Source organism: Rhinichthys klamathensis, unplaced genomic scaffold (assembly GCF_029890125.1).
Source record: "Rhinichthys klamathensis goyatoka isolate OS25496 unplaced genomic scaffold, OSU_Roscu_1.1 h1tg000277l_1, whole genome shotgun sequence".
NCBI classification, from domain to species: Eukaryota; Metazoa; Chordata; class Actinopteri; order Cypriniformes; family Leuciscidae; genus Rhinichthys; species Rhinichthys klamathensis.
The window spans coordinates 1,489,375-1,514,575 of NW_026606796.1; the positions used below are offsets into that span (position 1 = coordinate 1,489,375).

At 39.2% G+C, this 25,201-nt stretch overlaps 1 protein-coding gene across 2 annotated transcripts in view; it reads left to right on the plus strand.

Annotated features, from left to right (window-relative positions):
- Nucleotides 1-25,201, plus strand: part of ankfn1 (ankyrin repeat and fibronectin type III domain containing 1) — a 92,083-nt gene that overhangs the window by 48,375 nt on the left and 18,507 nt on the right. The window contains exons 8-15 of one of the 2 annotated variants that reach the window (XM_056268932.1): nt 1,444-1,572; nt 3,228-3,420; nt 4,547-4,757; nt 13,295-13,489; nt 15,009-15,122; nt 15,520-15,617; nt 17,224-17,314; nt 18,049-18,156. In XM_056268932.1, the coding sequence (XP_056124907.1) occupies nt 1,444-1,572; nt 3,228-3,420; nt 4,547-4,757; nt 13,295-13,489; nt 15,009-15,122; nt 15,520-15,617; nt 17,224-17,314; nt 18,049-18,156 (1,139 nt within the window). The remainder of the gene's footprint in view (nt 1-1,443; nt 1,573-3,227; nt 3,421-4,546; nt 4,758-13,294; nt 13,490-15,008; nt 15,123-15,519; nt 15,618-17,223; nt 17,315-18,048; nt 18,157-25,201) is intronic. The other variant, XM_056268933.1, reaches the window with a different exon arrangement.

Genomic DNA, 25,201 nt, shown 5'->3' on the forward strand with positions numbered 1-25,201 from the left:
GGTAAACAAAATGGCAACACTTTACAATAAGGTTTACTACATAGTTAACTACTTTATTTAACATAACCTAATAATGAACAATACTTCTACAGCATTTATTAATCTTAATGTTAATTTCATTATTAAAATCAAATGTTGTGTTTGTTAAATTTTTTTTAATGCACTATCATCTGACATGAACAAACAATTAACAGCTGGATTTTAACATTAACAAAGATTAATAAATACTGTTACAAATGTATTGCTCGTTGTTAGTTCATGTTACTTAATACATTAACTAATGTTAACAAATGAGACCTTATTGTAAAGTGTTACTAATAAAATGAGCATTTTTATAATTTTGATATTAAACAATACGAAATTAAATACTAAAGTATTTATAATTTATATAAGTAACATTTATTTAATTGAAGCTGTGTTTAATGTTGGCATATATTCAGTGGCTTTAATAATGTTTCAATGTTGTCATGTTTCAGCCATTTTCAATTCACCTTTTTCCATTACCTTTTTATTGATGCTTTTTCCGAAATTAAGAGTAAAAGTGTATTTATAACTGTTAATAGTTATATAACTGGCTGTTATAGTTATATTGTTAATATCTGTAATATTAAATATAATACGGTAATAATTTATATTTGTAACTCATTTATGGTTTTCATTTTTTTGTTATATTTCTATGATTATTTCTACGATTTTATAATACATTTATATGCAGTCTAGGTAGTCGGCTCGTTTTGGATATGGGGGTCTATGACCTGTGGATCCATCTTTTGTTTCCAAGAATCTGATGAAAAACTCAGAGGGGCAGAAACATAATCTTTATAATTATGCTGCCTACCTTTTGGAACAGCCCTCCTGTGCTGTTTTAAAAAAAATACTGTGTAGGTAGGCAACTCACTGGGGCTTGAAATAACAAATAGGCGTCGAATCACCTGTGGATCCAGCTCATGTCCACTCCTGACAGTCAGAACGGCAGAGTGTTGTTGTGTTGAGGGATTAGATGCCTGTTTCTGCTGATAAGAGGGAGAATGAAACAACTGGAGTGATTATGAGAAAATAACAACAGGTCTTTCTACCTTCCCACCAGCACCCCCCCACCCCCATCGCTTGCACAGTGTGCTTTGGGCATGCTCAGTGGAATCTCGCTTTAAACGCCTGTGTGCTTTTGTTGTCTGTGTCGCTCATCCTAGCGCCTGCAGAATGCCCCTCTCTCCACCCCCCTTTCTCTCTTTCTCCCTCCCCCCCTCCATCTCCTCTCCTCTTTCCTCTCACCGCACATTAGCCTGCCAACACCGCGGCGAGATGCGCGTGAAGAGGAGAGCTCCGGTGAACACCTGGTACTCCGGCCAACTCCAGAGCATGGGTGTCTGTTTTGATCTTTTCCCTCTTCCCGTGCCCTGAAACCGACTCTTTCCCACATCTAACTGGACTTTCTCTCATCAGATCTGAGAGTAGGATCTCCCGACTGGCTCAGAGACTCAACCAGAGGCAGAGCGATGCTGCGTTGATTAAGGATTTCAGACCCCTCTTTCTCCTCTCAGGCTCTCCGGGGAGCTCCCAGAGTCTGGACAGGTGAGTTCAGCATCTCTTTCACTCTCGCTGTACTCTCGTCCGTCTGCAGTCACTCACTCCAAGTGTACTCACAGTACGATTCCCCTCTCCAGTGTTGCTAAAATTATCCATCACCCCCCTGCTGTTTCCCACAGGTGTTCCTCAGTCATAGTGGCAGCTGCCTTTTCCCTTTTTTTAATGGCTTAATTGGATTCAAGGCATAACCTTAGAGCACCGCTCCGATTCGACCACTCACTTTGCTCGCTCAATTACTCACTGGTGTCAGAGGCTTCACTCTAGCACTGCAGAGTGCATTATTATTAGTGCTATGAGTGGGTGTTTGCACGCTCCAAACTGTGCACAAGGAGAGAGAAAAAAACAGGACACTGCCTTAATGTCATGTCTGACAGGATTATAGACCACTGGGATGAGAAATACCACATAGATGCCCTACGGTTCCTCAGCTTTTAAGGAGAATGTCAATTAAGGACAATTTTGATGTTTGCTTTTTTGGAAGAATGAAGGCGTTGAAAGGGCAGAGTTCTCATATTTGTTTTCACATATCAACAAAATTTTTGTGCACTCATGCCCTTAGCATGTTTAGACAGTGTGTACTCGTGCCAGATGCTTTGACAAATGGAACAGATATTTTTTCAGGCATTTATATGAATTGTTTTTGTATGTCATGGAGAGATTGATGAGTGATAAAGGTGCTACTCGTCTATTTGTGTCCTTTTTTTGATGCGTCAAAACAACTATTACCTGTGCTGTGCTCTTTTAAGGTGTGTTTTTATTAGGAAACTCTCAACAGCTACTATAAATTCATTGTCTGGGTTTACTGTTATTGGCTCAGAATTAATTGATTTACTGCAGGATTTCATTGTACTATAATAACATTGAGGATATCCTTGACAACTAGACTATGTTGATGTGGAGTGAGAGACAGTCTGGCTATCATTTTTAATAAAATTGTCTGCTACTGTTTAAGCGATATCACTTTTATACGTTGACTATTAATGGCTTGAAATTAATAATGTAATATTATTACAATTTAAAATAATCTGTTTTAATATAGCAGCCAGTCTTCAGTTTCACACGATCCTTCAGAAATCATTCTACTACTGTATGCTGATTTGCTGCTCAAAAAACATTTCTTATTATTGTCAATGTTGAAAACAGTTTTGCTGATTAATATTTTTGTAGAAACTGATACATTTTTTGGAAATCTTTGATTAATAGAAAGTTCAAAAGAACAGCATTTGAAATTATTTTGTAACATAAATGTCTGCCACTTTTAATCAATTTAATGCATCCTTTCTGAATGAAAAAAAAATATTTTTTTAAAACATGAGTCTGACCCCAAACCTTTGAACGAGTGCAAATATCAAAAAGGTTCATTTAGATGTTACATATTTGCCTTTTTCTTTTAAAAATAAAATACCTGTGCATCAGTATGCAGTTATTTTGCAGGTAGCTTTTGCTTGAGCTGAAGCATTAAGGACAATCCAGTGGCCATCTGTCCCTGAGGCACTACTGACTCAGATATTAGTCATAAATTACATACCGAAACACATGCTAAGAATTTATTTCGAGTGCAGACTCTTAACAACACTGATGCAACAGGCATCACACCTAAATGTGTTTTGTCTGTTCTCTTTCCCTTCTCGACTCCACAGGAACTTCTCCATTACTATGACACAACAGATGCAGAACCTGCAGCTGACGCAGAATAAGAAGGGGGCAGGTCCCGCCTCCCCCAGCGCTGCCAAGCGTCTCTACCGCAACCTCTCGGAGAAGTTCAAAGGGAGCCACTCCTCCTTCGAAGATGCCTACTTTTTTGGCCGATCTGACCGCATCCGCAAAGTATCTGTGAGTATTTTGAAAAAAATAAAAAAATAAATTGAGATTATTTTATAAACTGAATCTCTGGCTATTTTTTTGCAAATATCATTCAGCTTAAAGAACCCTAATGCATATTATCAATAATTAAAATTTGTCTTGTAGTAAAAGGCTAACATTAGCCGACATTTACATTTATATGTAGAATCTATTGATGTTAACATTCACTTGACCTTACACATGACATGTTTTGAGCTGGAATGACATTTCGGGTGCTCATGAGACCGTCAGCGCCATGCCGTGCTCTCAGAACTTCCACAAATGTCACTGATTATATACAGCTAGATCTAGCAATCATCTTGTTGACTCAAGTACCCGATTACATCCCTCACCCTTACTGCCTCTGTATGTTTTCACACATGGATCAAACTCACAACTGATGAGGAGAAGCTCTTATTATTATAATGTGTTGTTTTTGCCTAATATTTGCTTAAACAATCCCCATTTCATTTTTGACCTCTACTGCATTCTTTAAGGAACTAGAAATTTCTGTGTCCACCCTCTGGTGGATGCCTGGTTACAGATCTGTGCTGGTAATGGAAAGGTTGTAGGTCAAACCCATGAGCAGTTAAACACAGACAATCTGTGTCCTCGTTTTATGTTGTCTGTGCTGATTGTAGGCGATCTGTGTGTGTGTGTGTGTGTGTGTGTGTGTGTGTGTGTGTGTGTGTGTGTGTGTGTGTGTGTGTTTTCTCCAATCTCAGTTAACAGTAGTATGCAGAAACATAGCTTGATTTTCCTGAAAACCATAAACACGGCTATGTAGTGCTACTAGTGCATTGTAAAAAAAAAAATTGTTCGAGCATCCTAATCAGTCTGTTTAATTGACAGACGGGAGAATTCAAAATCTATTTGTAAAAGCAAATTCAGTGTCAAATGATCGATCGCCAGCAATATGCTGATTTGGTGCTCAAGAAACATTTCATATTATTATTAATATTTGTCGAAACCATGAAACTTTTTTTCAGGATTCTTTGACGAATAGAAAGTTAAAAAGAACAGCATTTATTTGAAATGGAATTTTTTTGTAACAATGTAAAAGTATTTGCTGTCACTTTTGACCTTGTGGAATTAAATGATTAATTTCTCCTCACAGAACATTCAGAGCAGTGAGGCTCTGTTCGAGGCTGTTGAACAGCAGGACCTGGATGCTGTGCAGATCCTGCTGTTTCAGTACACAGCTGATGAACTGGACCTTAACACCCCTAACAGTGAAGGCCTGACACCTCTGGACATCTCCATAATGACCAACAATGTTCCCATAGCCAAGCTGTTGCTCAAAGCTGGAGGGAAGGAGAGCCCTCACTGTGAGTATGCATATTTACCAATGACAAGCTTTAAACAGTCAATTCCCTTGGTGTGTCTAAATAGCTTCTTGTTTCTGAAGTGTTTCCTTATTAAGGAAGCATCAAATGATTAGTTCACCTCAAAATGAAAATTTCTTAGCCCCTTTCACACAGCGCGTTGATAGCGGGAAATTGCCGGGAAATTGCCAGAATTGCCAGTTCTGTATGAACGCAAACACAACCTGGGATTGATGCCGGGATCGATGCTGTGTTGGGGACCTAGTAACATTGCCGTGTTCAGTCCCCGAACGCGCGCTGTGTGAACAAAAGCCGTAATCAATGCCGTGTCGTAATGATTACGCTGAAGCCGGGATCGTTCGCCAGCGTTTATGATCGAATCAGAGAAGAAAATGCACAAGAGTGGTTTCGTGAGAGAGAGAGAAATCGCAGCTCATAAGCAAACTTAAAGACGCTGCTGAGACATTACATGTCACATCGATGTCACGTGTCTTTACAGGCTTTTTACGGGTTGTGTGTGAACGCACTCTCTGATTCCGGAAAATAACTGGCAGTGTGAATGAACCAAAATCAAACAAACCTGGGTCAAATCCCGGGTCACTTTATCCGTGTATTTTCCCGAATCTCTGTGTTAAAAGGGGCTCCTGATAATTTACTCACCCCAATGCCATCCAAGATGTTCATGTCTTTCTTTATTCAGTGGAAAAGAAATTAAGTTTTAATTTCCGCCAACATCCAGCGTGACCTTTCCAACGTGATTACGTAATGCCTGGCACGTCGCAGACCAGCACAAGACGAACAATAGTGGTTAAAAAGTATATACATTTTTATTATTTTATTTTTTAAATGACTGATCGTTTCGCTAGATAATACCCTATTCCTCAGCTGAGATCGTGCACAGCCCGTTGAAGCACTTCAAAGCCCTTTGAAACTGCATTGATTTGGACTTCAACAATTTGGTTACTGTTGAAGTCTATTGTGTGGAGAAAAATCCAGAAATGTTTTCCTCAAAAAACTTAATTTCTTTTCTACTGAAGAAAGAAAGACATGAACATCTTGGATGGCATTGGGGTGAGTAAATTATCAATTATCAATTATTTTCATTTTGAGGTGAACTAATCCTCTAAACGATTCTTTAAGTTTCAAGTTGGATTGGAGTAAATCTGTTAAATAATCTATTCCTTCACAAAAATGTGACATGGTAAATGCCAAAAAGTAAGTACAGGTATTGTCCTCACCACACATTTTGATAAAAACAAAACGTCTGAAACTGCTAGCATTTCATTAGTTTAATATTTATATAGAATGTATTATTCTTATTATACTTTAGGTTCTGTCCCAACATTATATGTCTATGTAAATATAAAACGACACTGATCACGAAAATGTTTTGTATTTGCATTTTGGTCTCTAAATAATTTTTTTTTTTGTAAGAAATCTTCTACTATTTACTATGTGTGCAAGCTCCTCCTTTTTTTGAACTTTGAACACACACACACACACATATATATATATATACACAGTGACAGTATATAATGTGTATGTATCATAGACTGTAAAAAAATATGGACGTAGTATCCGTGACGTCACCCGTAGCTTTCTGAAGAGCGTTTTTGAAGCCTAAAGTGGGCGTCGCCGACCGCCGCCATCTTGGCAGCGCGTCACCTCTCGTCACCATAGACAGTAGCTCGTCACTCCCGGATAAAATAAAATGGGCAAAGAGGCGGGACGTGGGTGGAGCTGAGGTGCTAATGCTATATGCTACTGGCCTCGCGCTAAAGTGACAGCTGTTTGAAGAAGTAAAGCCAATAGTTAAAGTTAATGTTTTTGCCCTTCGAAATACTACAATAGTTAATAGACGTAACTAAAAGTGAGACTATTTGATTTACTTTTTTATCAACTTTATTCATCCGACAAGGGGCAATTATTTAAGAGCAGCATGTATACAACAGTACATAACACAGATCACACACATTTCTTACAACATACAAGCAGTCAACTATGTGTATCGTGATGCATTATTATTCTGCTAGTTAAAAAATGTATTATCATGCAGACAGTAACTTACAATATTGTTCTGAGCTTGTGCGTGCGTGTGACAGTGATTCGTGCGCATACATGTCAGTCAGCATGGCATCGCACGTCAAGTTCGTAAAGAGCTTTATTCAGTCCATTTTAAAATCTGATTGTGGCCGCCTCTTATTTTCTCAGATGGGTTAAATCAAAGATATTACCTCAGAAGTTCAAGTAAATGAACTAGAAATCCGCGCTCATTTAAGTGTGTGCATCTACTGCATGGACGGAGAGAAAGCACTGTCACTTGCAGGATTTCATCTGACGGTACTTTTTATTTTACACTAAAAAGTTAAATAAGCATATCTGTTCCGTGAGAGCAGCAGTACCACATAACGAGTGTGGTCTCTATATCTACAGATGTTTTTAAATCTAAACTCCAAAAAGCAATGAAATCGTCAGACATCCATTAGTGCATGCGAAGGAAACAACTGGAAATACAGCGCTGGTTGTTCTCTCCATCCTCGAAAACGACGGAATCCAACGCCGTGCATGGGCGAAGGTATAATACGTGTATTAAATTGCATGAAATAATCCCGAAAAAAGCACAAACACAGCTGAGGGTGACGCTAACAGACAGCAGACAAACGACTAGCAGTGACAACAGCGGCAATCCACCTGTCAATCAAGTGGCCACGTCCTTAATTATGCAGAACTTTAAGGCTTAATATAATTTAAACGAATGAGTTGTAAAAAAATTCACCCCCCTCACAGTCGTCATGAAGGGCAAAATTAGCTATATAGACCAAAACAATATTTGCCACCAGGCAGTAAACATATTTTTTTTCTGCTGTGAAGTTGGGCATTTTAACATAGGGGAGATACAGATTTGACTCCCTTTTGCTGTCAGCCTCAAGCGGCCAGTCGATGAATTGTAGTTTAATTCACTTCTGTGTTGGTTTCAAGAGAGAGACGGGGAGGTTGCCGCTTGTATATATGCTATATTAGTTGTAACGATTATGCTTTGTTTTGCCTGTCTGTCTTGTCCTCTGACCTAGTTTCTAGTTTGTTCCCTTGTTAGCCTTATTCAGTTCACCTGTTGTCCAATTAACTAACTCATTAGTTCCCTTTGTTTGGTCCATGCTTATAAGCCCTCAGTTCTCCTTTAGACTCTTTAGTTCTCGTTTGTAATAGTGTGGTTGTCTCCTGCGTGTATCCTGTTTCCTAAAGTATTTGTGATTAAAATCTGTCTCCTGGAATTATTCCTCGTCTCGTGAGAGTTTTTATATCACGTTACGTAACAGAAGAATGGACTGAACCTAGTGAACTGCAGTTCAGCCTACACCATTGGCCCCGCTGAGGATGACAACGTTACCAGCCCCACTCCGAACACACGGCCAGAGTTCAGCCATCCACCACCAGCGAATGACTGCACGGAGACGTTAGTGCTCATCGCAGACTGTGGGGACTGGCCTGCCGCGATGTACGAGCCCGAACCAGAGAAGAGGTTGGAAGGGGTCATCGCCCCAGAGCCCGTACGACAAACAGTGTCTGACCAGGTGCATGAACCGGCAACATCGTGCATAGCAGAGGGAGTATTAGTGGAGATTGATGGCTTGGAGGAAAGCCCCGCCCACAACCCCACCGCAGTGGATGCATGGTTAGAATCCCTGGTGGTTATTTGAAGGAATTAATGGACAATTTCGAGGAGGATTTAATGTACTGGAATGGGGAGGTAAAATATAATATCCCTGTATCTCCAGCACCCCCTGTATCTGCAATGTCCCCTATATCTCCAGCGCCCCCTGTTTATTCTGAATGCCCGCCAGACCTCCCTCTCCCACCTCCTAAAACAGCCAGTTCCTCTGTTCCACCTCTGCTGGTATCCTTCAGCCCCTCTGCATCTCCTTCAACATCTTGTGTTGTTCTGCTTTAGTGCTTCAGGCTACTAGCTCCACCCGGCCCAGAGGATTCCCAGGCTCCGCCTCCAGCCTCTGTGCCCACTGCTCCACCGCGGCCTATCGACACATCGGCTCCACCTCAGCCCCTCCCTCTCTCGGCTCCCTGGAAAACCATCGGCCATGCGGCTCCACCAGGCTCCCTCGTCTCTCCGGCTACGCCTTGGTCAGACATCGCCCTGCCTGCACCTTCTGCTCCGTCTGGCTGCGCCTTCCCCTGGCTCTGCCTCTGTCCTCTGGTTCACCGGTTCTACCTCGGGCGCTCGTCGCTGTGTTTCCACCTCCAGTGCAACCGGTTTTGTGTGACCTCTTCGGCTTATCGTCTTCACCTGGGTTTCCATCGGTGGCTACATCTCCGTTGGCCGTCCCCAGGATGCATTCCATCAAGTCATCTCCACCATGGCTCCTCCTGCCTTCGACTCGTCGGCTGGTCCCTGGCTAAACATCTGGGTCATCCTGCTCCTGGTTTCCCCATTGCTCCTCACAGCATCCACTCCTCCTTGGACTAAGTTGTTTATCCTGGACTCTTTTTGTTTTTCTTCAGTTCTTCGCCCTCCTCCAGAGCCCCCGCCCTCCCTGCTCAGTTGGACTGTGCTGAATGGCGCAAGGACGTGCCCTTTCAAGAGGGGGCGTACTGAAACGAGTATGCTTGTTTTGTCTTGTCCTCTGACCTAGTTTCTAGTTTGTTTCCTTGTTAGCCTTATTCAATTCACCTGTTGTCCAGTTAAAACTCATTAGTTCACTTCTTTTGGTCCAAGCTTATAAGCCTCTTAGTCTCTGTCCTTTCTCGTTTGTTGTAGTGTGGTTTTCTCCAGCGTGTATCCTGTTTCCTGGGAATTTTTTATTTAAGTCTGTCTCCTGGAACTATTCCTCATCGTGAGAGTTTCCATATATCACGTTACATAACATTAACAATGTACAGTTCAGTTAATATCATTTAATACTACAGGGCTGTTGAATGCTTGAATATGATTGGTTGACGAACGTTCTAAGGTGTAGAATTATTTTCAGGGACACGGACAGCTAAAGTACTTCCAGTCAGGTTTTGACCGTATCACTTGATTTCAGTTATTTCAAAGGTCCTTAAAGCCTACAACAGCACAAGAATCAAAACTCACTAAGACACTGACCAAGCAAATAAATATAGTCAATAATAGGATAAAAACGACACATTATTTCCATGTTTTTTGCCACAAAATTACGATTTGTTATGTGCGTAAATCATATACTCTTTGTCGCGCTCACTCTCTCTCTCACTCAAATGCACACACATACAGTAAGCACATAAATGTGTTGTCAGTGCTGCTCTGACCATTTAGTCAGTAAAATAGTTTAGCAAATATTTAGCTTCAATAATGGCACTGTTCTTGAAGCAGATAAACTTAGTTTCGCTATTAGTAGAGACGCTACTGTCGAACACTGTTGAGAGACGCACACCAACTCAGGTAATTCACACATGCTTAATCCCTCTTTTCCTCTCTCTCTCGCTCTCTCGCTCTCTCTCTCTGCATTAGTCTGCTATCAATGGCTCACCCCTCTGTTACCAGCTCTAAAATGACGTTTTGGAATTAGCAATGGAGGCGTGGGTTAAGATGCGTAAGAAATTAGTCCGACACACAAAAGCGTTTTAAGGACAAAAACCAGATAAATGTCTTGAAATACAACACCTGAACAATGTCTTGAGTTGTGATAACCGCAGTGTAAGCAGAATAATCGACTTTGTTGAATTATTATTTTCTAATAATTTAACGGCCCGTCATCAATTATTCCTTACATATATTTTTGTTTTATTATTTATGTGACAACATGTTTATGTTGTACAATTTTTTTTTAACACCATTTCACAGAAACATTTATTTCACATATTGATTTTACAGTTGTAGCAGTAACTGTAATTGTGGTATTTTGGCTGAAAATATGGTTGCTATTGACATTTTGCTGCTTCTTTTGACTTGGGTTACTTATGCTTTGCTTATCATCACATCTTCATCCCTAAGGAATAAAAGTGCATTCTATGTGGTTACTTCACCATCAAAAGGTTTTTCTTGCGTCACTCCCTTCTGTTTAGCTCTGGCAACCAAAAGCAGATGCTCTGTAATTGGACAAGCTGTTTAGAATGAAGCTGACGATAAACAGACGGAGCCAGTGTGAGTGTTTGACACTTTGCTTTAGGGGCTCAAGTAATAATCGCCTTTAGGTACAAATACTAGAATAAACTTTTCCATGAAAGCTGCCATAAGCACTCATAATTCTGCTTTAAACATCTAATGACATCTGTCGTAACCACTAATGAGATAAAATATTACGTTCATTGTGTAATATTTTGTAAAATAACATTGTGGAGTGTCACATACTGTATAATGAAATTATCATTGACGTCATTCAGGCAATTTGCATTTTTTTAAGTATACCAAACTATTTTTCGAACAATCTGAATGTGGTTACCAGGTTTTAATGCAATATTTGCACCCATTGCCCTTGGATTAATCAATAGCATATTCAGTCCCTGAGTCTTTGGCAACAGTAGAACAGGTGTTTCTTACCTTGAACACCATGGAGAAAAAAAGTCCCTCCAGTCCAGAGCACTCAGACAACATTCGGCTTTTTCATGATTGCACTGAGACCAAACAGGGAGCACTGTACTGCAGTCGGAGCGGGGCCGGGGTGGGGTAGACAGCACACGGCATCCCTCAGAAAAATCTTAACAAGGTTTGTCATTTAATAGTTTAACTTTTCCAATGATGCATGTAACGGGGGGCAATTATACTAAGTGATTTATTGTACCCAGGCTGCAGTAAAATTTCAAAACATTTCATCGTGGCACAATCCAATCCTTGTAAACAAACAGAAAATAAACATTGCCGTATTTTCCCCTCCTGGGCTTTAGGCATTATATTTATGTCAGGCCAGAAGTGCCAAGTAAATCAATCAGCCAGACGCCTGACAGTTTGGAGGTCCGAACGAAGGCTTAAGTGAAAGCATGTTTATGGGCAGGGCTGGGGCCCGTAATGCCTAAATTTAGGGCCGTCCCAGAGCCCCGACAATGCCAACTGTGTGTGACAGCGCAATATCGGCCGACTCGCCCATTAATTTATAGTCTGTTCAATTAACCACACATAGTAGCCAGATGTCAATCTTCAGAGCGCAGGAAATTGCACCTCAAGACTGCTAATATGGCTACCTTTTCCACTGCGCCGTGGACCCCCATGTAAGAGCGTCTAAGTTAGGCCCCCTTTTTTCCGAGTTGACAACACACACTTTATCATCTCCCCCGGAGAGCTCCCGTCTCCAGAGGCTCGGGCTGGGCCAGTGAAAGAGGGTTTCTTCAGCCATATATTTATTTGTTTATTTTGCTGTCATGGTCTATGACTAAGGCTCTGAAAGAAAATGCAGCTGTATTCACGGCCTACGAGTAGGACTGGTCAGGCAGTATTCATTTTACCATGACAAATCTATACGGCCAAACACAGTCCTGTGTGTTCCAGACGACCGTCGAGTACATACATCCACACCTCTCCCCTCCACCCCACACGGCTGACTTCATTTGCCGCTAAGCTGACACAAGCAGTGTGAGCCTGGAGATTTAATGGTAGTGTAATGGGCTTCCTGTCATTTCAATCATGACTTTTATTTTTGGTTTATGTAAGTTTGAGATACATTTGATCAGTCTGTTACTGCTGTCTTTTTTCACAGTGCAGTTTAGATCGTAAACAGTTTTGTAGATGAATGTGCTTGAGGCCAGCAAAAGTAGGCAGTTGCACACTGTACTACTTGTAACAGATATTTTTTCATACAGTATTAACTGATGTAGTCATATGTGCTTGATCTTGGTTTTTTTTTTCAGTTATAGAGAGCAGTATAACATTTCCATAATTAAAAATCCCATTCAATGTCTCCATAGATTTAGTCTTAAATTGATTCTTAGCAATAGAATATAAACCCTTCAAGACAAAGCTACCATAAATTCAGAGGTTGTTGAATGATGATACACTACCCTTCTTTCAAAGAAATGCTGTTCTTTTGAACTTTCTTTTCATCTAAGAATCCTGATAAAAGTGTATCACAGTTTCCACAAAAAATGGAGGAGCACCACTGCTTTCAGCATTGATAAAAGTAATAAATGTTCATTGAATGAAGGCTTTATAAATGAGTTTAAGTACATATTCTAGTACCTTTTTTCAAACATTTTACTTCCAATCGAAGTTTGTAATGTTGTGATTCGTCTCTGAACTGTTGGGTTTTGGTTCAAGGCAACTCCTTTTTTATTTTACTTATAATAGTGGAAATGAACAGAAAAATTCCTTCCAGAACTAAGAGTGCTGTAAAAGTGGGACGACCATTGTTGGATGTGTATGTGGATCTTGAATGTGTCATTAAATTTCATTTCACAACCTAGAGCCTTTTTATTTTCTACACGAAACCAGTTTGAAATAAGACATTGTGACTTTACACCTCACCTTTAAACTGAAATGCAAGGTTATCCACTAGCAAAAAAAAAAGAAAAGAAAATCACACTGATCGGAATAAATGAAAAGTCTCATTAACAGACCTCTCTGTGTTGTGTTTCAGTTGTCAGTTTGGAAAGCAGAGATGCCCATCTCTCAGCACTGGTGCAGGAAGCCCAAAGGAGAGCCAGCGAACTGTCCACCCAGGTAATGAGAGAGAGTCTCAGCCTGGAAACGTCTGACAAGGAAAAACAGCTCAAAGCTTGGGAGTGGAGATGCAAACTCTACAAGCGCATGCGCACAGGATTCGAGCATGCACGTAAGTTTCTTCCAGTCCCTAACATTTAAAAAAAAGGTCATTCATATGCTATGCTACAATGAAATACTCATTGAACTGGCCTTTATTTTCAAACGGTCCTGTCTAATCTATCAGCATCTCAACTGAAAGGTCATCGATTCCCATATCGGCCCAACCTGTTCACTTTATTAGAATGATAAGACTCTGCAAGCAAGGCACTATGATTATTTGGTCCACAGATATTAATCTCAGGTTGATTGTCCTGAAATGACTCTTGAGCTGCAAACACACACAATAGTGTCCCTCTCACCCTCCTGTCATATTGATTACTTGTTATATCAGGCGAATTTCGTTGGCTTCTCTTTGTAAACAACCTCAAGTGAAGGCAGCCGTGATAAATCAGCGATGTTTTGCCGCAGAGGCTCTTATAGATTGCAGGGAAACTCTCACAGGTATCTATGAAAAGGATTTCAGGAAACACAAGGGCACATTAGCTGTGCTGTGTGCTTTGAGTTAAAAGTACAAAATGAAGGTGCTAACAAGAAGATTGAGGCACATAAAACCTGCAAGTACACGTACATGGAAGTAAAAAGGACAGAGGTCAGCCAAATGACAGCTATAGATTCATGTCTGTAGGTTTATTCAATTTGTGTAAACCCTGAATATATACAATATATACAACATATTACAATATATACAACCCAAGACCTTGATTGTCTGGCTATCCAGTACAAATATCTAGACATTCTAATAAAGATTAATATTAATTTAATTGAGAAACAAAATGACGATATTACGTCAAAATGAATTTTCTTGAAAACAAGTTTTTCTTACCCCATTAGCAGATATTTGTTCTTGTGATAAGCATAAACTTGCTTTATTGTAGGCAAAAACTCACTCAAAATTTTGACAAATTTTACAGAAAACAATACTTAAAATCTAATGCCATTTTGCCTCTTAAGTAAATATATCTTGATTCATGAATGTTTAGATATCTGTACTGGAAACAGGACAAAAATACTGAGTGAATGTGAGGTCACATTACATTTCGACACAATTTTTCATGCAAAAAGGTCTGTTGTCTATTATCAATAGTGTAGCGATGTACAAAGCACAGCTCACACAGAAGTCACTTTCAGATAGTTTCAGAGAGTTACGCCCCAAAAACATGCCATTGATTGAGCTGGTGTTGCTGAGTCGGGATGGGTGAGATGCTCAAACAAAGCAGAACTTGTTTTGATGTTAGCACAGTTTACACTTTTTTATTTAATTATCAACAGTATATGCCCCCCCCCCAAAATATGGTTTCAAACTCAGCCCCTAGAGAGCCACTGCACCTGCAGAGTTTTGCCAACCCTAATTAAACACACCCTATCCAGCTAATCAAGGTCTTCAGGATTACTAAAAGCTTCCAGGCAGGTGAGTTGGAGCTGGTTGGAGGTAAACTGCAGGACAGTAGCCCTCCAGGAGCGGAGTCTGAGACCACTGGTGTATTATTTGCTAGCGAGATGCTATGTGACCTTTGACATGGCTCTTTCAGGGCCACCGGAGGCTCCGTTGACAGTGCGTCTGAGTGTGGCCGGCAGCACATCTCTCACTGTTAGCTTTCAGGAACCTGCCAGCATGAACTCTGCTGTGGTGACCAAATACAAAGGTCAGTGCAGACTTAATGTGCATTTGTCTGTATTACATACACATACATATTTTATAGATTTTTCTCAGTTGTTTTTTTTGTTTATTACATTTTGTTATTTTGCAACACAAAATACACCACAATTACAAATTTCCCAGACCAAATAATTAGTTAAATAAATTAAATTAAATTAAATTAAATTAAACGGGTTGAGAAGCAATGTTTTTATTATTTTTATTAGCAATAACACATAATAATTTTCAACAGATGATAAAACAGGTGATCAAGTCATATTTAGTATTTCTGTAACATCATCATGGTCCTATTTCGGTCTGTCCCATTTGGTTTCTTTAGATTCCACTGTATTGATGTTCTCTGCTTTTTAATTCTGTATAATGTGTGATGACGTGCATTGCAGTTGAATGGAGCTGTCTGAAGGACTTCTCTTTATTAGCCGGAGAGCTGATCCTTGAGAATCTGCAGTCCCTAAAATTCACAATTACCGGTCTCACCACGGTAAGCTGAAATCACTGTGCACCCTGTGAACCAGAGATAGACACTTTGATTCACGTTCAAGTCTACAAGGAGAAAATGTTTTCTCAGAATATCACATTGTCTAGTCTATCATGCACTTAACGAATGTTTTCTGTTCATTTACTGTACAGAAAGAAAACTTGCCTTTTTTAGATAGAAAAGCACCTTGTTCTATTAGTAAATAATGAATAAACTATTCATATACTATATACATGTTTAAAAAAAGTATTACGGATAAATTAGAAATGATCTTTTAATATTCTTTATATATTTTTATGTAAGCCTCATATACTTTCTTTTAGATACATGTAACAATTATTTTTTTTTTTAAACACAATAATGTATATACATTGTAAATAGGGTAGTGGCCAAAAGTGATATCCAGCCAAGGAAAATTGACAACATCACCCTTTATTCAATTATTATTAAAAATGCGTTTAAGATTTTGTAAGCATATTGCGTAGTTGTGCTTGGAGTCAGTTGTTTTATTAAAGCAATGAAAGATGCTAAATTGTGCGGACATAATTTTTGACTAGGCTGTCATACAAAGAAATTATGTACGAGCAAAAACAAGAGAGAAATATAAATTACTGATTATGTTGTAGTCATTGTATGCTTTTTCCTGTGAGCTTTTTGCATTTCTATGCACTTTTTTGGAATCCTAAAGCTGTAGTTAGCCTTTTTTGTCAAGTAATTTTGTCAGATAAATACCTTAATACTCCACCCAAAAATGATAATTCTGTCATCATTTACTCACCCCCAAGTTGTTGCAAACCTGTATGTGTTTCTTTCTTCTGCTGAACACAAAGGAAGATATTTTGAAGAACGATTGGAACCAAACAGTTGTTTGGCACCATTGACTTCCATAGTAGAAAAAAAAAATACTATGGAAGTCAATGGTGCCAAAGTTCCAATCGTTCTTCAAAATATCTTCCTTTGTGTTCAGCAGAAGAAAGAAACTTATACAGGGTTGCAACAACTTGAGGGTGAGTAAATTATGACAGAAATTAAATTTTTGGGTGGAGTATCCCTTTAAGCAAGTTTAGCTTTTGTTCTTCCCTCATATTTAAAATATTTAAAAAAAAATATAAAACATTTTTCTTATATTTTGATGGTTTAATCAAACGTAGTGTCATTAAAAACAAATATCCGCTCCAGACATCGCTTTTTGTGGTCTTAATTTGTACTATTCTGAGCCATTTTATAGTATAAATAGTGTTATTGTATAAATAGTAAAAAGTGTTTTCATAATGAAATTTCACTTACGTAGAATGTGGGACACTTAAAGCAGTCAATGAGCTTTCCTTATGTAATGGAAGGCGAGGGGCTATTAGACTTTGATGCTGAATTACAAACTGCTTCTTAAATTCATACACTATGCAGTAAGGTGTGTAGTATGTCATTTGTGACACAACTTTAAACTTTATACTTGACTTGGACTATGCATCCGAGACTTGTGAACATGTCTGCTGTGAATTATGAGTTATGTCCACAGAACTCCATTGGTAGTACAGCTTGTTGATATTGTGTAGTAAAACTTGTCCTGGGGAACACTTGATTTTTAAGATGTTTTTCTTGTTTGTAACAGGGTAGACAGTACTATGTTCAAGTGTCCGCCTGCAATATGAAGGGCTGGGGTCCGACACAACTCTCTCAACCTCCCTCTGCTGTTCCTTCCAGTAAGTTCTGCAAAGCAGCCACAGTTGCCAATTAGCACAAAAAAAAATGATAATTTCCAAACAACCAAACAAACAAACAAAAAATACTACAGCTCCAAACAACATTGAACCCTTTAGTATTGCTTTTAATTCACATACAGTATCATGTTGTTAAAAGGAGAGAAAATTGTATTGAGTGCATATAGCCAACATCCTTGGAGGTAGGACTGCGCTATTATTTAACCATCACGATTTCCACTCACCCTACCGCCTTTGATACTTTCTGAATCTGGCCTTGAGTTTCCTCTTTCAAATGAGCACTGCAAAGAAAAACTATCTGTGTCATCAGGGTTCACAAGTTTTGCATCAGTAACAAATCCAGCATTATTCCCACATCCCAATATAGACGCAATAAATTGTCAGGGTGATATTTTATTTAAAACATTTTTTTTCAGTCCGTCCTTTCTATTTTGAACAGCTTCTTTTTTTAATAACCTTTTTAATACAATGCACCCTCTCTCGTTAATGTGTCTCTATTCTGCAAGTGCCCTGACAACAACATTCCACCGTAGTTGTGGATGATTTTAGTCAAATTTAGTTCTAAATACACAGGACTTCTGTAGACTAGCATTATCAGATAAGCCTTTGCTCTTTTTTATGCAAATCTGACTGAATCAAATTAAATGACATTGTTTAATATCTAGAACATGTCACAATGCTAAATCTGAGTTTTGTGTGATATCTCTCAATGTTAGACTGGAAGGACTGCGATGGGAGAGAGAGCAGGAGGAGAGGTCACATCGAGGCTATGGAGAGACTGTTACAGCAGGTTCGAGCCACACACCAGCACTACTGCTGTGGAGGTACACACACACAGACACACACACACACATGAGGGCCAACAAAAAACATATTGGGTTTTTATGTTTTATGGGGACATTCCATAGACACAATGATTTTAATACTGTACAAACTGTATACCCCTACCCCTAAACCTACCCATCACAGAAAACCTTCTGCATTTTTAGATTTTCAAAAAAACACTTAGAATGATTTATAATCTGTTTTCCTCATGGGGACCAAAAAAAAATTACCACAAGGATTTCAGATACAAAATTAAACCCCCAAAAGTCAAATTTTGTGCAGATTCTTTTATTCTTTATAACTTTCAATAAACGCTGCCTGTAAGTGCTTAGAAGCTTCTGTCACCTCTCTACTGCAGTACTGGACCCTTCTTCTCTTGAAAATGCTTCCAGATAACTGATAATCTTTGGGGGGGGTTTTTACGTTACCACTGCTTTCTTCAAATTCCACCAAATATATTCAATGAGATTTAAATCTGAAGACAGACCACTGAAGAACATTCAACAACTGGACCCTGAGCCAAGCCCAGAGTTTCCGCTAGAAAAAAATCGTGCCGGTCAAAGTGACCGGCAGAGGTTTCGTTTAACGGACATTTTGATGATATGCCGGTCAAATATCGCCTCTTAATTAGTCAATCTGAGGAAAACTGGAGGCAGGCTATGTAACTTAAAAAATGACATAATCAGGCCGTATAGAATGCAACATGTTATTATTAGCCTAACTTTCAAATAGACGGAAAAAAACATGAACGTCCGATTGGCGTCAATCAACACCAATTGTTTTTTACCATGGTTTCACACACACTCACTTTTTGAAACATTGAGGCACGGATGTACCTAATACAAATAAATAAAACATCTCCAGTTAACTAGCAGATCATTCATTTAGTTCGCTATTAAATAAGAGATCTAGCGCTAAAATCAGTTGTTTTTGAAATCAAGCTGAGCGCTCGTGTCCGCTGCTATCAGTTGCATGGACGACGTGCTGCACGAGTTGCGCAATCTTCACTCGGACGCGCGTTTCAATCTATCGCTGTTGCGGAGACTCTACACAGGCGATCGCTACTTGGGCGCAGAGATATCACGCAACACCTGAAACAAAGCTTGCCACAAAGAACCGGCGAAAGTAATGATTATGCATGAAACATTTGAATTGTTGATAAATTGATAAAGTTGACGATGCAGACTCGCCATCTTCGCAGTAGTGAACGCGCCTAGAGAGAGAAATGCACACTTCATATGAAGTGTGCACGCGCCGGCGCCTCCGTGTCCTGATTATATTGTCCACTATATTTGCTTCTTATTTATTAATCCAGGCAAATTTGTTGATGAAACATTGATTAAAATGAAGATACAATTTATTCAAAACGAAATAAACTTTAAAGAAAGGCTTTCTACAAAACAAAACTAAATAAGTGGTCAAAATCTGACCCATTCCAAATGTTTTCCGATATATTGGTCATCTTATGATCCTATCTTACTCATAGGTTCCCTTTTCATATAATCAACATAGATGAAATAAAAAAAATAATAACATTATATTATTTATAAATATGAAACGTATGTTTTTTAACTTATAATAAGTGTCACACCGCTCCGCTTTGCTCACATGCTCTGGTGTGTAGCCTAATGGATGTGTGCGTGCATGTGGTGGAGGGGTGTGATTTTCGAATAATAATCAACCCAGTGATCTTCGAATATTATTTTTGCTTGAAAATTTCGTTTTGTATAAATTGTATCTTAATTTTAATCAATGTTTCATCAACAAATTTGCCTGGATTAATAAATAAGAAGCAAATATAGTGGACAATATAATCAGGACACGGAGGCGCCGGCGCGTGCACACTTCTCTCTATAGGCGCGTTCACTACTGCGAAGATGGCGAGTCTGCATCGTCAACTTTATCAATTTATCAACTTTATCAATAATTCAAATGTTTCATGCATAATCATTACTTTCGCCGGTTATTTGTGGCAAGCTTTATTTCAGGTGTTGCGTGATATCTCTGCGCCCAAGTAGCAGTGCTTCGCCTGTGCTTCCAAACATGCATTTGCCCACCTAGGGGAGACCGTGAATAACGCCAAAAAAAAAAAAAAATGGTGGAGTGTTCCTTTAAGGCTAGCCTGCCTGGGCCTGGCCATATTTGAAACGTCTCACTCAATCGTTCGTTGTTTAGGTCTATATTACAAGCCATTCTAGGCGTGCGCTTTATTTGAAATGCAGCATGCGATGTTGTTTAATAACTTTCAAACGGTAGAGCCTGTTCCTTTATATCATAGCCAAAGGTCGGTGTATTTTTGCTTTATACATTTTAGGCTTATTCTCAAATTCATATTGTGTTAGGGGGGCGGGATTATTACGCAATTTTAATCGAACAATTTGACCGGAGAGATTTAATTTTGTCGGACATTTAATTTTTTTCCCGGCCAATGTCTGGTAATTACCGGACAACGGAAACCCTGGCCAAGCCTAAGTAGATTTGGATGTATACTTTGGGATAGCTGTCCTGCAGGAAAGTCCATTGATCATCAAGCTTCAGTCTCTGCAATAAAGGCATCACCATTTTTGCCAAAATGGCTTGATACTTCGAGGAATTCATGATGTCCTTCATTCAGTCACGATTTCCACGTCCTGCAACATCAAAGCACCCCCATAACTAGTCTGGACCACCTCCATGTTTGACCATGAAGATGGTGTTCTTCTGTTCTTCTGCTCTTAAGCTTTATCTTTTTTTTTTGCACCAGACATACCGTATGTTTGACCATGAAGATGTTCATGGTAAAGTTCCCTTAATTGGCCTTTGGAATTAAAATAGCCCCACATCATCACATACCCTCCACCATACCTAGAGATTGGCATGGTTTTATTTCAGTTTGACTAATTTGCTGGTTTGATTTGCATTGAGAGATGATCTTATGGAAAGTACCCCATGCCAGTCTCTAGGTATGGTGAAGGGTGTGTGATGATGTGGGGCTATTTTAATTCCAAAGGCCAAGGGAACTTTATCAGGATGCATAGTATCCTGGATCCATGAAATAACTGGCCTTTAAAAATAAAAATCTGCCTGCCTCTATGGGAATTTAACATAGGGGTGTCCTGACTTATGCCCCCTGTATTTTAAGGAAAAACTTTTATTTATTTACTATACATTATTCATTCACAAAGAAAAGTGGTGTCCTTAAAGGTTGGATTTTTACTCGTTTTTTTAATTTAGGCATTTAAGGAGAACTCCGGCGCAAAATGAACCTTTGGTCTAATTACACATTGTTACCTAGTCAACTGTTATCTGAGATTTGTTTTCATGATTATCGAATGTAAATAGTTTTATCTCTAAAAACAGTTTAGCCTATAAAGCTAGTATAACGCTAGTATATTGGGCATAGATCAATGACAAATAAAAATCGCTTGTTAATACCACTAACAAGGCTCAAAATAGCCCCACACTAACACGGTAGCATAATGAGGGTCCCTACCTTCAAACCGAAGCATTGAGAACTTTGTCAGTGTCCAGACAGTTTAATAAGAAGATATTTTAAACATACAGTCAACTTCGCGTATACAGGCAGGAGCCATCTTTGAAATACAGTCTTTACCAGTTGATCTACGAACGCCGATCCAAGTGCGCTGGTGAGATGTGAACGAGCTATAAGTTGTGATAAGGTGAGCGCGAACAGCAGGCTTGGATCGGCGTTCGTAGATTGACTGGTAGAGACTGTATTTCAAAGATGGCTCCTGCCTGTATACGCGAAGTTGACTGTATGTATTAAATATCTTCTTATTAAACTGTCTGGACACTGACAAAGTTCTCAATGCTTCGGTTTGAAGGTAGGGACCCTCATTATGCTACCGTGTTAGTGTGGGGCTATTTTGAGCCTTGTTAGTGGTATTAACAAGCGATTTTTATTTGTCATTGATCTATGCCCAATATACTAGCTTTATAGGCTAAACTGTTTTTAGAGATAAAACTATTTACATTCGATAATCATGAAAACAAATCTCAGATAACGGTTGACTAGGTAACAATGTGTAATTTGACCAAAGGTTCATTTTGCGCCGGAGTTCTCCTTTAAGATCAATTTCCAAAATGATTTTTTATTCCTCTTTTTAGTCAACTTTAGCATGGGTGTATTCACTTATGCTAAGCACTGTATTAAATATATTTTTTTTATATTTTTTTTTATGTAGTTTTATATTTTGTATGTATTTTCTACATTTTTTACTTTTTTAATGTAACTTTCAGTTTTATTTTTTTGCAGAAGTGGTTTTATTAGTGTGCTTTTAGTCAGTTTGCACTGACTACTTGATTTTGAAAATATCCATAAACCTAGCTAAAAGTGGGCTGTATGTCCCCTGAATCAGAACAGGATGTTCCAATGGAACCAGATGACTTCATCCTCATCATCTCTGTTTTTTGCTCTGCTGGTGCTCTTTTATTTGCTGTCTTTATTGTGTTTTGTCTCTCCGATGTCAGTCTCTCATAATGCCCTCAATTATTCTCATCGTATATTTCTCTCTCCCTTCCACCCATCTGTCCACTCACCAGAAATCCCCCCTTCCCATCATCCTCTCGTCTTCTAAGTCCGCACTTCTTCCAGTAGATTAACTCCGTATTAAAGTGACGAAATGAAGCATGGTCAAAGTGTTTTGACTCAAGTATGGCCATCCAGAGCAGTATGAATACGCTCTCTCTCAGCATTCCTGCTGCCTGCCCTCCTACGCTCTTCACATGAGGAGCAAGGCAGGCGTGGAGTATGTGTAAATAAATAAATAATGTTTTAATACATTTATCCATTTTGGATTTTAACATCTATGTGTCAAACATGTCGTTCGTATAGTGCAGCACTGTAAATCACAGGCCTCGAGCCCAGACACCTTTAAAACGAGGCAGGCTGGACGTAGCGCAACGAGTAGAGAGTCTGCTTTGGCCTCAGGCCCACTCTCTATCCCAGAGGCCGGCTACTGAGGTATAGAAGAACGCTGTTCCTGGTGCTGACAGTATTGCGCTGCTCACAAACAGCAACTTCATTAGGCAGCTATGCAGTCGGCCACAAGCAAGAGGGGGGTGAGCAAAAAAAAACAGCATCCCTCATCTGTTTAGAAATCAACACTAATGATGTCAGAGCGATGGCTGCCAGCGTTGCAAATGAATTTATACAGGGGAATTGATTATATTAGAAAAACACTGTATGAGAGTTTTTATTGATGTGGAAAGCAGAAAAAACAAAAGAAACAAAAGAACTTCTGCACACAAACTGTGCAAAAATAACCCATCTGTCTCTGTCTGTTTTCATTTAGAGAGAGAATGTGGGTGTGCGCATTGCAAAAAACATTTTCTTAATCGTAATGTTTGCCTTGTTTTTTCAGTAAAAATCTCCAAACATCCTAGAAATCACATACATTTACTTTTTTTAATTGTGCAAGATAATAAGAAAAAAAATATCTTGAATGTTGAACATTCCATTAAAAATATTCCACAATATTTTTTAAATATCCTAAATATTTTAAATAAAAGCAAATTTATATCTTTATATTTATGTATTAGTGTATTTCGGGATTGATCATACAATGGCCAACGTTTCACAAATTCCACAAATAATCCCTTTTAAGATCATCCATGTTTGATATGTAAACACCTGCAGAGTGTGATTTTGATCCTATGAGTTTTCTACGTGGGATTAGATAATTAGACTTTTTTTAGAGAATGTATTTTGAAAACTCCAGTTAAAATATTCCAATTGGCTAGTCATTTTAAGCATAAATGCCTTTATATTTTTAATATATAAGAAAGGTACACTTATTTCTGAAAATATGTCTTTAAAGTTTATGCAGTATTGCTTCTACATTTTTTTTGGCAGACACTTTTATTCAAAGCCACTCATTTAAGGTAGGGTAGGCAATTTCAAAAAGAGGCTAGCAATAGCAAGCTAGCTTTGATATCATAAGACCCCGCCCTTCCTCTAGAGCGTCTCCAAAGCCACACCCCCTCCAAAACACATGAACGCACACAGCCAGAGCAGAGTCTGCAAAGCGTCACGAGAGACTACGTCAAATTACCTCATGTCTCAAAGCATTACAACATTACAATAACAATCAACGTAAACAACTTCTGACTGCTGCAGATTCATTTCGGCAATGATAATGTTGACATAGAAATGCATAATTCTGAGGATGTGAACAGCTCCGTAGAATGTCACAGATTGCCCTCTCGACGGTAATTACAATATGACGTGAACTGACCGAATGCAATAATTGGACGAATTTTTTTTGGTCCTGAGACTTCCACAGAAGATATACACACACCTAAAGGATTATTAGGAACACCTGTTCAATTTATCATTAATGCAAATATCTAATCAACCAATCACATGGCAGTTGCTTCAATGCATTTAGGGGTGTGGTCCTGGTCAAGACAATCTCCTGAACTCCAAACTGAATGTCACAATGGGAAAGAAAGGTGATTTAAGCAATTTTGAGCGTGGCATGGTTGTTGGTGCCAGACGGGCCGGTCTGAGTATTTCACAATCTGCTCAGTTACAGGGATTTTCACGCACAACCATTCTAGGGTTTACAAAGAATGGTGTGAAAAGGGAAAAACATCCAGTATGCGGCAGTCCTGTGGGCGAAAATGCCCTGTTGATGCTAGAGGTCAGAGGAGAATGGGCCGACTGATTCAAGCTGATAGAAGAGCAACTTTGACTGAAATAACCACTCGTTACAACCGAGGTATGCAGCAAAGCATTTGTGAAGCCACAACGCGCACAACCTTGAGGCGGATGGGCTACAACAGCAGAAGACCCCACCGGGTACCACTCATCTCCACTACAAATAGGAAAAAGAGGCTACAATTTGCAAGAGCTCACCAAAATTGGACAGTTGAAGACTGGAAAAATGATGCCTGGTCTGATGAGTCTCGATTTCTGTTGAGACATTCAGATGGTAGAGTCAGAATTTGGCGTAAACAGAATGAGAACATGGATCCATCATGCCTTGTTACCACTGTGCAGGCTGGTGGTGGTGGTGTAATGGTGTGGGGGATGTTTTCTTG